The 14,478-nt window shown below is 41.1% G+C and overlaps 1 protein-coding gene across 1 annotated transcript in view; it reads left to right on the top strand.

Moving 5' to 3' along the window:
- The window catches only part of LOC126236426 (probable enoyl-CoA hydratase, mitochondrial), a 49,491-nt gene that overhangs the window by 21,233 nt on the left and 13,780 nt on the right, over positions 1-14,478 (top strand). Inside the window, exon 5 of the mRNA XM_049945730.1 lies at positions 10,783-10,902. Within this exon, the coding sequence (XP_049801687.1) occupies positions 10,783-10,902 (120 nt within the window). The remainder of the gene's footprint in view (positions 1-10,782; positions 10,903-14,478) is intronic.

The following is a 14,478-nucleotide window of genomic DNA, read 5'->3' as shown; positions in this document are numbered from 1 at the left end:
GGAACAGCCCCTTCTGTGACTCAGTATCCTTCTAATGAGCACTTATGTCAAAGGTACATGACCTCCTGTTATACCAAATGATGCATACAGATATAGATGTCAGTTATTCCCCAGTGAACATAATTTGGAAGAAAAGAAAAAAAGTGGATGTGATTACTTTTCCAACTCAGTAAATTAAATCAACAATACAAGATTTTTGAAAGAAGCCAATTCCAAAATTTGATCACAGTTTACACAGAAGTACCATACAATTTTTTATTTTCTGTACATTGCAGAATTATTTTATTTGTATTTTTCATTCTACTATTTATTTTTACTCTCACCAATTGTGATTGGATCTGGTTTGTGATTTTGGACACTAATTTTCTTCCTTCTGGCATTCTGCAACTTTTAATTTTTAACTATTTGATTCCCTTGGGCTTGACTTGGAATTCCTTTTCTGAATTTTATAGAAGTGCGGATCGTGCAAGGAAGCTCACCCAGCATGGCATATATTCCTCGTTTTGTGCCTTTCTCTCTTTGCACCCAAAATCTAGTACAGTAACCATTCTGTTGTGTGTGTGGGAAGGGGGGGGGGGTCCTCAAGTACCTGCACTGTGGTACCTCCTAACCACGCTGGGATCACACTCTTCGTGCCTGAGCTGGCAATTCTCCATGCAAGCCAAGGAGTATATGGCCATTATGGCTGGGGCAGGGGACTCAGGGCATGGGTGTTACCATGGTAGTAGATTTGCACATGAAATGCATTAAATTAACTCCTGCTGGTGGCTGCAAGGCCCCAGCAGTCTCTTCAGGTGGGAAAGATTATGATAATACAGAGAGATGCGACCCACGATGTCACCTCCCCTGGCTGCACAGTGGGAAGAGGGAGGGACAAGCCAGATGTCTGGGAGCTAGAAGTTTGACCCAATATATGATATGTACTCAAACTGGTGAGGATACTTATACAGCAACAAAACCATTATTTATTGTCCAATTCATTGAGGACAAATTTTGGGGAGTGGAGTCTCTCGGGAAGATGTGAAATGGGTTGTTGTTAATTAAAACTTCCTCTGGTGCCCAGTCTACAGCTCATGGTCCAAGGAATCATCTCCCACAGAGATTTTATGCTTCTAAGAGATGAGGAGCTCCAAACTAATCTCCAGCAGCAAGCCATGCAGTTTATCAGTCGTGAAGATAAAAGGTCTGAAGATAATCATATGGATACAGGTGCTTATATCTTAGCCTTCAAAGGAAATGACCTCTCAGAGAAAGTTGTCATGCTGCACAGGTTTGATGTGAAACCATTTGTTCCACTGCCTGTTGGGTGCTTCAGATGTTTATGCTCTGGGCATGTGTCTTCCTGTTGCATGCTGGACCCAAAATCCAGCAACTGTAGATGAGCATTACTTAAAAGATAGCTTTTGTGAACATCCTTGTGTGTCAGCTATGCAGAACATTTGACAGTTTGCCCAGTTTTCAAGAAAGAACAGAAGATCCAGAAATACAAATCTATTTAGCACCTGTCGTATACTGAGGCATGGAAGAAATATGAACCCCTACATTCTGTGGACATGACGGTGAATTATGTTAACATCACAACCATTGGAACCCCCCCGTCCCCGTCCCCGTCTCACACACACACACACACACACACACACACACACACACACACACACCTCTACCTTCCCCAAACCAAATCTCTCCCATGGTATATTCTTTGGAGCCTTTCCACATTTTTCCCCCATGCCCAGCTGGAGAAGCTTTCTCCTCCTTTGGTGTCTATTGGTAACAAGGCTCCCTCTCAGCATCCCTCTCCTGGGAAACCCCCAGATTGGAGATCTGACGCCGAACATCGGCTGAAGGTGCCACAGCCTGTGTGTCCCATGGCTGTCTGCTCTTTAATCTGTCCTCTTGCACAATGCAGATAGCTCCTTGAACAAACATTGCTCAACAAAGGTTGCAAAGGAGAAAGAGGAGGAGGAGGAGGAGGAGGAGAAGAAGAAGAATAATGCTCCTCTGGTGAGCTGCTTAAGTGTCAGATCCCCTCTCCCCTGCAGTCAGATTATGAACCAATGTTTGTGGATGTGGTTTCATTACCATACATGATAAACAATGATTCTGTGGCATGACCTGTCCTTCAGGCCCCTTTGCCTAACCTGGAACAAGTCACGTGATCATTCAACAGAATTGTAATGGATGTACTGTCACCTGCTGGAACTACACTTTATTTCTTCTTCTACAGTTTGCATTGCTTTCCGAGAAACACACTTCACTGATGACTATTCTCCAGTGCTTCATGGTTATTGAGCATTCTATCAGAACCTTGATGGTACCTATAGGGTGTGTGGAGGGGTCTGTTCTTCAGTTCGTACTTGCCATCAGTGAATGGATTCCCCTTTGTACCTCGTTGGAAGCAATAGTGATGTAGGTGCAAACAACTTCAGTAACCACCCTTTATGTTGAGTTGACCAAATTAATCAAACAACACTTCTCTACAATAGTCACTAAACAACCACTTTTGTGACAGCGACCACTTTCCAGCGATCCTTGTCATTGTCAGACTGACTGACTACTTCACAGAGCCAACTGTCCTTTGTATGCCTCCCCTGTTACATTCACCACCTCTGTCGAATAGTATTGATAGGTTGTGCAAAACATCTCGGACACAGTTACCCACATTGCTGAACTGCTATTCTCCTTTCTGCAGGCTTCCCTCCAACCATTGACCAGTGCCCTGGTGGACCAAAGACATTGCAGTAGCTATTCAGGACTGCCAAAGGGCCTTGCAACAATACAAATGATATCCTTCATATACCGACCTTATCACACTTAACTGACTACATTCTAAGGCCTCTGTCTAATCAAATGCAAAGTGAAAGAATGATGGGAGTTCTAGGTCTCATCTCTAGGGATGTATACATCTTCATCTCAGGTGTGCGCCGAACTCCGTAGTGTAGTGGGCCTCCAGTAGTCAACAACTATGCCAGGTTGTGTCCTACAAGGTGGTCTTTGTACCAATTTATTGGTTCTTGCAGAACATCTCATGACCCACTTTGTGTCAGCACTGCTGTTCTCTTCCTATCTGGCTACCTTTCTTCTGCCGAAGCAACAAGTTTTAAGACGTCCCCTCATGTTTCACTCCCCACCAAGATGAATCCTATAATGAACCCTTCACTGACTGGGAACTACCTCAGGCTCTTGCCTCATCCCATGACACTGCCCCAGGCCCTGATTAAATTCACAATCAGATGATCCGGCACCAGAATATTCCACAAAGGCAACATCTCCATAGGATCTTCACATGTATTTGGCTCAAAGTTGCCTTCTCCTCACAATGTTTAGATAGCATATGTTTTCCAATCCTTAAGTGAGGTAAGAACCCAATGTCTCTTGACAGTTACCAGCTGATCAGCCTGGCCTACATACTCTGTAAGCTGCTTGAAAGAATGGTTACTTGCAGAGTATGTTGGGTTCTCAAATCTTAGGGCCTTTTGTCCCTCTTATCAGTGTGGTTTCTAGGATGGACAAGCCACAACAAACCATCTGCTTAGCTTGAAAGCGGCATATGACATTCTTTTTTTTTTTTTACCTGCATAAGGCACATGACACAGCTTGGTATTATCACATTTTACTTACCCTCCATGACTGGGGCTTTCAGGGTCCCCTGCAGATTTTAATTCATCAGTTTTTCTCCCACCAGTTGTTATGGATTAGAGTTGGCATTTGTCTTTGCTGCCCATGAGTCCAAGAGAATGGCATCCCATAGGGTTCTGTATTGAATGTCACTCCCTCATCACAATGCTTGGCCTAGTGACCTGTGGTGGGTAGCTGGCCACCCTTGCATTGTATGTTGACAATTTTTGCATTTGGTACTGCTCCCCCTTGATAGCCTCTGCTGAATGCCTGCTCCAAGTTGCCATTGTGCGGGCCTCTGTACAGCTCTTTGCTCCAGTTTTCAGTTCTCTACTACAAAAACGTAGGTCATGCATTTTTTCCCTTGTACCACAGTCTGTCCTGACACAAAGCTCTACTTAGATACCCAGCACCTGGACATTATAGCACAGTCCCATTTCTTGGGCGTCCTTTTTATTAAAAAGCTGACTTGGCTGCCCTGTATTTGTCACTTGAAGGCTAACTGCATTCATTAGCAAAACACTCTCTGCTGTCTTGGCCACACATCTTGGGGTGTGGATCATGCTACTCTTATCGCTATTTACTGGGTCCTTGTTTTATCCTGACTGGATTATGGTTGCCAGGTTTATGGCTTTGTGGCCCCATCAGCTTTGAAACTGTTACACCCAGTCCACCATCTGGCAAGTGTCTGTCTGCTGGTGTCTTTTGGACTAGTCCTACATACAGCCTTCTTGCCAAAGCAGGGGATCTTCCCTTTCAGATTCAACACTACCAGCTCTTGGTCTCCTATGCAATAATTCCCTGATGATTCCATGTGTTCCATTCTCTTTACACGTGAAGGAAGTCGTTGTCCTGATACCTGCCCTTGGTTTGGAATACCAGTTGGAAAACTCCATGCTTCTCTCTACCAAGAGCTCCAGCTCTTCTCCCTGGGCTCTGCTTCACATATTCTCTAAAGCATTGCTTCTTGGATGGTGCCCAGGCCATGGATTAGGACTGATCTCTTCCAAGGGGCTAAAGTCTATCACGTCCATGTTCTTTTGGTGTCTGTTACATACAGTTCCAGTTAGCTACCATTTTTACACAATGGTTCTAAAACTGGATCAGACAGCATATGCTTATATATCTCATGTTGGTATGGAATGCCATTCACTACCAGGAACAAGTAGTGTGCTTACAGCAGAGCCTACAGTCATTAGCAGAGCCCTCCATTTTAATAATTGGGCCTCCCTTGAGTTTTAATAAATACAGACTCAGTGACCAGCATCAAAACTATTGACTGGTGCTATTCTTGCCACCCTTTGATCTCTGATATTCATGACCTTCTCACTGATGTTCATCATGCTGCTTGCACAGTTCTGTCTCTGTGGGACCCAACTCGTGGGTATCCCGGGGAGAGAATTGGCCAAACGTTGGGCTAGATGAGAACTTATTCGCACCTTGTTTACATTGCTGATCCCAGATGCGGATTTGCAGGTGCAAATGGGCTCTGCTCGCTTGGAAATGGAACGATATCTGGTAGGCTACTGCGCCATCTAATAAACTCAGCACAATCAAGGAGGCTGCTGCAGCATGTTGCTTCTTCCTCTGCTTCTCCCAGAAGGAATCCAAAGTCCTATGTCATTTCCACATTGCTCATACCAGGTTAACCCACAGTTTTATTTTGTGTAACCAGCCACGCCCACATTGTGGCTGTGGAGACTTTACAGACAGTAACTTGTATCTTGGTAGAATGCCCCCTCCTTTTGACTCTCCATGCCAAATATGGACTTCTTGACTCATTGGCTCTAACATTGCCAGATGATTCACATATGGCTGACATGATTCTCAGTTTTCTCAGTGAAAGTGGTTCTTATTTTCTGTTCTAAAGGTTTAATCTACCTCTGGAGCAGAGGCAGGGTGATTTGGGGATGAGGAATCTCCCACTGTGTGTTAGGTCTCGGGTGTTCTCCAACCCTTTTCTGGGCCCAGGCTACTCTTTCATCCCTCTTTTACTCTATTTTAATCACTTTTAGATTTTATTTGCCTCCTTTCTGCAGCACCCTATTTTCTATTCTAGGTGTTGCATTCTGTTGTATAGTGGGCACTCTTGACTGTAATGGATCACGGGTGGGACAGGTGTTTCCTGTAGCATACAGAGCCCCAGGGATGCCCACTTAATGATTTCTATATTTCCTTCATCTTGCTTTTATTATTAACAGTACCAAAGATGTCCATTAAATTTTTAGCCTTCTCACTTTTACTGTTAAGAGTCTCCCAACTGGATCAGCGAACATTCTTGGTGGATGCCTCTACTTTTGGACAAACCTCTCTTGGATCTAGAGACTGATGACCTTGTTGTTTGGTCCCTTACCCTTTGACCCCCACCTCCATCCCACCACAAAAAAAGAATCAACCAACCAACCAGTGTGCCTATGTTCAAACTTCATGGTTTTCTTCTTGTAGGTAACGTATTTTTCCATATGATAAATAGATTGAGGAGGAAGATAGTATGTGGACACTACAAAAAATATCCCTTGTGTTTGAAACATAGCAATGTGGAGTATCTTCATTTGCTCTGGTATTGCTCCATCTTAGGGAAGACACTGTCTGAAATCACATCTGACCATGCAGATTTAGGTTTTTCATGATATCCCGAAACAGCTTATAATAAATGGTGGGATGGTATCTTCAAAAGGGAAATGGCTAATTTTCTTCCTCTCAACCGAGCTTGTGCTTCATCTCAAATGACCTCATCATTAGGACATTAATCTTGCTTTTGTCATTCTCTCTGGTATCACTCCTACAGTAAATAAATACTATTTTTTTTTTTTTTTTTTCCTAAGCTGCAACATAGTTGCATTTTACTTTAGATCAGTGGCTTGGTAAACTGGCTATGTTTCCTAAATTTGTATTATTCAGACAGTAATTGTTTACCTGATAGCTATTGTATAGTTAGTTTTATAAATGAATTTTTAGTTTACAGAAGAACTTTGTCTAAAAATTCATAGTGCCATATGATCTAAAAATTTTGACTCCCATAGTAAATGTTTTCCAAAACATTGACAACCACTGATTTAAAGTAAGTTTTCTGTATAATAAAAATGTGTTTGGGCATATTAAATATGCAATAATTTTAAGTTATTTCACTTTAAAGTCTCCATTGTTTGTATAAAACCCTAATAATGAAACTGCTTAAATTTTGCTGAAAATAGTAAGACCTTTTTAATTAAAGTTTAAAAACGCTTTTCAAACACTGAGATAGTACTGAAAAAGTATGTCAATTAGATTATGTTATCAACTAAAATGAGGTAGATTAGCACAAACCCTGTGAAGGAATTCCATTTAGATAATATTTGGAAGAATGGTGTAAATATTATCCCATTTTTATATATAGGAGTGGATAGATTGCTACTCACCTTGTATAGGTAGTGTTGCATCAGTCAGGCATAACAAAAAGGGTACTGGTTATAATTAGCTATCAGACATAGTCCTTCATCGGATTAGAAAACTCCTGCACATTAGCACAACTCTCACACACATGGCCACTGTCATCTCATGCTAAGGCTGAACTGTGACTGTCTCTGAGGTAAGCAACAATCCTTGCTGGTGGTGGATATTAGGGATATAAAGGCACGTTGAGGGACGGGAGCCAAGTGCCGGGGATGGGAGCAATGAAGAGGTGGGGAAATATGCTAGTGCTGCTTGTGGAAGCATACAGCTACATGGTGGGGACAGGATAGGGCTGCTAGGTGCAGCATACGGAGGCTGTGCTGGTAGCAGGTAAAGGGGAAAGGGAAGAAGAGAGAAGTAGAGAATGGGAAAGTACTACGGAAATGTGTTGGTGGCATAGAAGGCATTTGTAATTCTGAAGTGCGAGCAGGGAAGGGGATAGGCAGGTGGAGTTTAGAACTAGTGGAGGTTGAGGCCAGCAAGGTTATGGGAACAAAGGATATGTTCCAGAGAGTGTTCCCAACTGCACAGTTCAGAAAAGCTGGTGTTGCTGCAAAAAACACAGGCTCCAACTTTGCCTCACAGCCCACTACTGTCTGGTTCTTCACACCAGCACCAGCTTTACTGAATTTTGCTCATGGAAACTTCCATTGCAACATATCCTTTGTTCTCCTAACCCTTATGGGCTCATTCTCTGCTAACCACTGTACTGCCCCTGCTTATACCTATCCCTGCTCCCACTCCAGTACTACACATGCCTTCTATTCAGCCAATACATCTATGCAGTACCTTCTAATTCTGTACATCCCTCTTTTTCCTCTCCTCCCAAGCACAGTGTCCTGATTGTGTCCTTAGCAGCCATATCTTGTCCCCACCATCTCTCTGCATGCAGCACTAGCATCTACCCACACCCATAACACCCCCCCCCCTCCAAATTTCCTGTCTCATATCTATACTTACCCCCAACTACCCACCAAAGCAAAGATTGCTGTTTATCCCAAATGCAGTTGCAGTCGGGCCTTAGTGCCCAGATACAATAGTATTCATGTATGTTTGAGTTGTGCTTGGGTGGATGTGTGGGGTTTCCTACATGTGATGGAGGATGTGGTCCAACAGCTCATTATGTAGCACTCTCCTCTTTTCTTTTTTTTTTTTTTAATTGTGCCTGTGTGTGACTCCAGGCCTCCTTTATGTGATGAGCAGCAATCTACTATTTCCACTTTGTTGTTACTTCACCCTGAATTTTCCACTGTTTGAAACAGTGGTACGAGGCAGTAGAGTTGAATGGGGATGTTGTTAGAGCCGTACAACCCAGTCAACATTGGAAAATTAGGGGAAAAAATTCGTGTAGTTACAAATTATTGTACAGTGGTTGGGGAAGTGCAATTAATAACACATCAAAATCCTAAGGGTGCAGAGTTTCAAGGTCACTTTTTTGGTTTCTCTTGGCTGTCTCGAAAGCTGTGGCTCTAGTGAAAATATTTCCAATTTCAAAATATAAACTAGGTAAAATTACCTATTAAAAAAAGGTTCTAATTCCTTTTTTCTGTAGAACTAGTAGTTTCAATATTGCATGGGATCGGGAAGTCGCAGATTCCTAAAAATATTGTTGCAATGGTATAAAATTAATGTAGTTTCTTTAATAATGTGGGTTAAGAATAAATGTTCATACCACATGTACGTGCAGTAGAACTGTATTTGAGGGATAAAATGTGTTCTGGGGGTGTAACAGAGTGTTGGGGATGGGAGCCTGGAGGGAAGCATCTTTAGGAAGGTAGTTCACCAGATTGTGACCATGGAGTTCCCTCCTGCCAAGGTCTGCAAAATTAAGATCAAGCAGGTGATTTCCCATTCTCTCTACTGTACTAAAACACAAAAAGCGACTACAGGATGTTTCACAAAATTAAACTGTCCCTTATGCAGCATCACGTTATGTATCACTGGTGATGCAGTCTGCAGACATGCAGTGCATTAACACATTGTGGAATGATTCATAAGGCAAGCTGCAGAAGGGTTGTATAACTTCATGAAACACCCTGTAGTTGCTTTCAGTGGCATAGTGGTGTAGAGAGAATGGGGCATGGCCTGGTCACTCTTTGTTTTGCAGACTTATGGAGGAGAAACTGCATGACCACAACCCAGCAGCCTATCTTCCCTCAATCTTATAACCTGCAATCTCACCTTTCCACCCTTTTATACCCCAAGAACACAATTGATTTCTTAATATGGTTTGATTGCTCTTAGATGTGGTCCACACTTTTAACATTTGCTATTAACAAACTACATTTAACAATAAATGTTAATTTTATATAATTACAACACTACTTTTAATTACAAGTGGCTTTTCCAACTCTTCTTATGTGGAAACAATTAGTCTTTGAGAAAAAATGAATAGAACCTTTTTTGTAGGAATTGTAATGTTAACTTTTTTACTGAGAAACTTTCTTTCTAGTAGCTACAGTTTTTGGGATATACAAGAAAAATGTAAAAATGTGACCTGTACATGCCCATCTAACCCCATGCTAAAGCCCCACCAGTTTGGATATTTGAGTGTGTGCTGAAAAGTAATGCCTCTAAATTTATGTTAAAACTCGTAAACCTTTTTGCATAAAACAAATGTTATTAACTTTCTTCACTTTCATTCTTCATGTCTACATATTTATTTCTCATGATAGTTACCCGGTAACAGAAACATTTCTCCCAATGAGAGATACTGTCACTGTAGAATGTTTGACTTCGTTGATGCAGCCAAAACTTCACCTCTGCTTGCACTGCTTCATCAATATCAAGGTGGGGCCCTTGAAAGTATTGGAAAAATCAGATGTGACCAAGTTGTGATTGTATGGAGGCTGATCGCTGACAGTGAACCACAGGTGTCAGATTGTTGCAGATGTTGCAGCACTAGTGTGTGTCATCTGGTATTGACATGCAGGAGGAGAGTATGCTCCATGTGTGGCTGAACTGTTCCAATTCGAAATATGACCACTGTGAATATTTATAGGCTGGAGCATGACATATTGTTTAGTGAAGGCAAACTATGCCATATTGCAGAAGAATATTCTTAATATTTTTATTGTTTACCTGTCTGTAGGTTATAAATGATCAAAAATAAGAATCACTCGAGGGTGACTGTGTAAATCAACAAAATTGCAGCTGTTATTAGACACTAAAGCTGTACGCTGTATTAACAATAAACTGTCATTACACTTATTAATTATGCTTACATATCTCAGTTCAGCAGGAAATCTGATTTCTTGAAAGAACTACTACTTCCTCAGTTATATTGCCACGAGATATGCTGTGTGCAAGGGGGAGTAGTGGTTAGCATCACTGGCTGCTGTGCTGCAGGTTGCCAGTTCAAATCAAATGACCAGCAGACATTTGCCCTTTCTAGAAGTTTATCGATGTTTTTTTTTTAAAAAATAGCAGCACACTCTAACCATGAGGAAGTTCTGTTCTGGCTGTATGTTGGTACCCGTAATAAAATTGCTTTTAGTTCCTAATGTTTTACTTTATTGATGACCCTGCTTTCAGATTGGACTTGACCGTGGTTGCAACATGGCCATATGAAATGGCAGCTGCTTATCTTGTACTGCTAACTCACGACCAATTGATACAACACTTAACATTTGATTATGGACTGCCAATGACTGAATTCTTCACGATGTCATTCAGTCTAACAGAGCTCTATGTATGGTTAACAAATTAATGTCTTTCAAAACCTTTCTCTTTTAGGGTTGGTCAGCAAAGTGTTTCCTACTGATCAGTTGCTACCTGAAGCCATTAAGTTAGCAGAGAAAATATCTTCTCACTCACCATTGATAGTGGCTCTGTGCAAAGAGGCTGTCAACAGAGGTACAGTAAATAAATAGTTCTTTGTGTTCTACTAGTTATCTGTTTACATTTAGTGGAAAATTACAGCCAGAGTAGTCACTTTTGTACAGCAATGGTGCAAATGCAATGCAACATTTGATTTTTCAGGACTACATTGAGAAATGCAGAAGTAGAATTATTGCTCAAAATATTATGCAGGTGCGATCATCTGTGTTCCTCACTTAGACCAAGGAGAGACAAAAATATTCAGCAAATAAAATATACTCTTATTAACTCTAGATACCCTCCATGGACCTTGCAGAGTTGGGGTAGCTTGCATGCCTCAATGCTACAGGTAGCCATACCATAGGTTCCAACAGTAATGGAGGTGTATCTGTGGACAGGCTAGAAAACCAGCGGTTTCTGAAGAGGGATGACATTATTTTCAGTCAATACCATGGCAACAGTCTGGATGGTTGGTTGATCTAGTTTTGAAACTCGCAGCCAACATGACCTTTGTATGTTGGTGGTGTTAACAGCTAAAGGAAAGGGAAACTACTACCATATTTTTCCTGAGGGCATGCCGCCGGACTGTATGGCTCAATGGTGGTGGCATCCTCTTGGGTAAAATATTACAGAGGTAAAATAGTTGTCCATTTGGATCTCTGGGAAGGGGCTACTCAGGAGGATGTTCTCTCCAGGAAAAACAAAACTGATGTTCTACAGATAGTAGCATAGAACAATAGATGCCATAATAGTGTAGGTAGGTTAGAAATTAGAAAGGGAAACACAGATTGAAGATAGATTTAGTGGTAAACAGTGAAATGCGCTAGCATGAGGAACAGGATTACAGGTCAGGTGAGTATGGAGTTAAAAACATAAAATCAAATGATGGTAATGTAGGAGTACCAGTAATAACAAACAAACAAGAAAAATTGGAATGTGGGTAAACTACTATGGGCAACACAGCCATATCATAGCCAAGGTTGACACAGAACCATCACCCACCTTATTTGGTTAAGTTTATGTGCCTAAATGATAAGAGATTTAAACAATTTATGATGAAATGAAAGAAATTATTCTGACAGTTTAGGGAAATGGAAGTTTTTAATTGCGGCCTTAAGATAGGTAGTAGGAAAAGGGAGATAAGGAAAAAATAGTAGAAATGGACTATGGAAAAGGAATGAAGGGCGAAGTTGCCTAGTATAATTTTGAACAGAGCACGATTTAACCATGTTAAAACACTTAGTTTAACTCTTTCATAGGCAGATGAAGTATACTTATCACCAGTTATATTTCTTTACTATATGCTTAGACATATGTTGTACCATATTATATGCTCTTGGCATTTAGTGGCAGTTTGCTGCACCAGCTGTAGTTTGTTGAAAAATATAGCTTTTAATTGCCATGAAATAACTTTCATTTAAGGCCAGTTGGAAGTATGCTTGCCACCAAAGTAATTTTTCTTTGAGATGTAGGAAGATACTTATCAATATTTTGGTATTCCTTTTTATGGATTGTGGGAAGCATACTTAGCACTGGCTTAATTGCTTTACTATACTCATAGAAATATGTCTTGCCACCTCTGTATGTGCCTGTCATATTGTGTTAGTATGTTGTACCAGTAGTATTAAAACTGTTATAACAACCAGTTTTTATTTGTCATGAGATTGCTACTGTTGTCATCTATGAAGTTGGAAAACATTGCTTCATTTATAGTGACTTGATGTGCATCAGTACACTGGTAGAATGACCAGAAATTGCCAGATTGTCAAATCCTGTGTACAGGTAGCCAGCTTCTATGGATGTTAAGCATCACGGAGGGAATTGCAAAGCTTTTGTAATGCCAGTCCTTAAAAGCTCACAAAAGGACAGTGGGGAAAATGCCTACCACCATAGTTTTGGTCCTAAATTACAAACATAAAATTATCAAAAAACTGAATATAGGCAGCAGAGGAAGAAGTCCTTGGACAAAGCAGGAGAATTGAATTTAATGGAAGCAGAAGTAGAAAAATGCTTCAATGAAGTAGACAAAAGGGAATACAAATGTCTAAAAAGTGAGTCTAGCCCAGGCAGGCAGAGACAGCAGTTTGTTTGTTTGTGTGTGTGTGTGTGTGTGTGTGTGTGTGTGTGTGTGTGAGAGAGAGAGAGAGAGAGAGAGAGAGAGAGAGAGAATGGGGTGGGGGGTGGGGGAAGCTTACGTGTTTAGTAGTCTTTTTGTTGCGCCTGTCTGCGACTCAACATTTCTGCTATATACTGAGAAGCAATCTATCCTTTTCATAATACTGCCAAAAAAAATTAGGGTAACAAAGTGCAAACAGGTTAAGTATGAATGGCTAAAGGACAGATGCAAGGCTGTAGAATCATGCAGTCATTTCATTGTACTGTGCATACACAGAAGATGTAAATAGCATAGTGAATTCTTTTATGCATAACCATTTGATAAATATGTTGGTGACACTAATGCTATGTGAAACCATGGTTGACAGCTAGGTAGAGGTATCAGAAAATTTAATTGGCGTAAATTAATTTATCTGATTTAATCAGGGAGACAAAAAAAAGGCACTTGGCTTTGCCCCCATTTCCCACTAAGAAACTGATATCTCGCTTATCCATTCTAGCAAAGGCGGCTAGTACCCTTGAGTAATAGTAGACCTTTTGCTAGGTCTTTGTTAGACACAATCTCTTTAGGACTTAACAACCCAAATATTTTGTGCCTTTTGGCACCTAGTGCTTTGCATTGGAAAATTGAATGTAGTGCAGTTTCATCCACCCTACCACATAGTTTGCATTAAGGGGTTTCTTTCTCTATACCCATCATGCACAGTCGTTACCTGAAGTTTCCAAGGGCAGTTATTGGTCCTACTAAGAGTTTAATCTGCCTCCTGTTCAAGCCCAGGATTGCTCAACTTCTCTTAAAACATGATTTTGGCATCATTGTCTTTGGATTTTAGTCCAACATTCTTTGTGCTGCCTCATAATCCAGCTTCATAGTTTAGATTTTACCGTTACCTTAATGTTGGTTGACACAGGTGCCAGTACAATACTGGTCATTTGCTCTGCCCTGGTCAGCCTATCAGCTTCTTCATTACCACTTATTCCTGAGTGATCAGGGTCCCACAGCATGTCTACTCTGTTGCTTTCCCTTAGCCTCAAGAGAGTTTCATGGCATTCTGCAGTGACCTTTGATCTCATTCAGAGGCTGATAGATTTCAGAGCTGTTCAGCTGTCTGAATGAATGTAGGTGCTATACACCTTATAATGCCTATGCAGATTATCCTCTGTTCCCAATGTGATAGTGAATATCTCTTTAGTCAGTTCTCCATGCCGTCAGATTGAAAAGAAACTTCAACATCCTCCAAGCATTAGGTATGACTCCTGCTGCTAGCCTGTCTCTAAACAAGCAGCTTAGGAGTATGATTGATCTCTGTAGTGCTTGTTAAGGTAGGGATGGCAGAATTCCATCTGGATCTTGTGATTTGAAACATTCCTACCTCTGACTGGATTTTCTTGAAGTCAAAACATTCTGTGGCAGATTCAGTTCTCTCATTGGTTATTTGTAAACCAGTACATCACTGCAACAATCCTGGTCTGTATCACCCGCAATAGTGCATTGAG

This window comes from Schistocerca nitens, chromosome 2, assembly GCF_023898315.1.
Source record: "Schistocerca nitens isolate TAMUIC-IGC-003100 chromosome 2, iqSchNite1.1, whole genome shotgun sequence".
NCBI classification, from domain to species: domain Eukaryota; kingdom Metazoa; phylum Arthropoda; class Insecta; order Orthoptera; family Acrididae; genus Schistocerca; species Schistocerca nitens.
The sequence above is the reverse complement of the archived record's forward strand: the minus strand, read 5'-3'. Positions and strand labels throughout refer to the sequence as shown.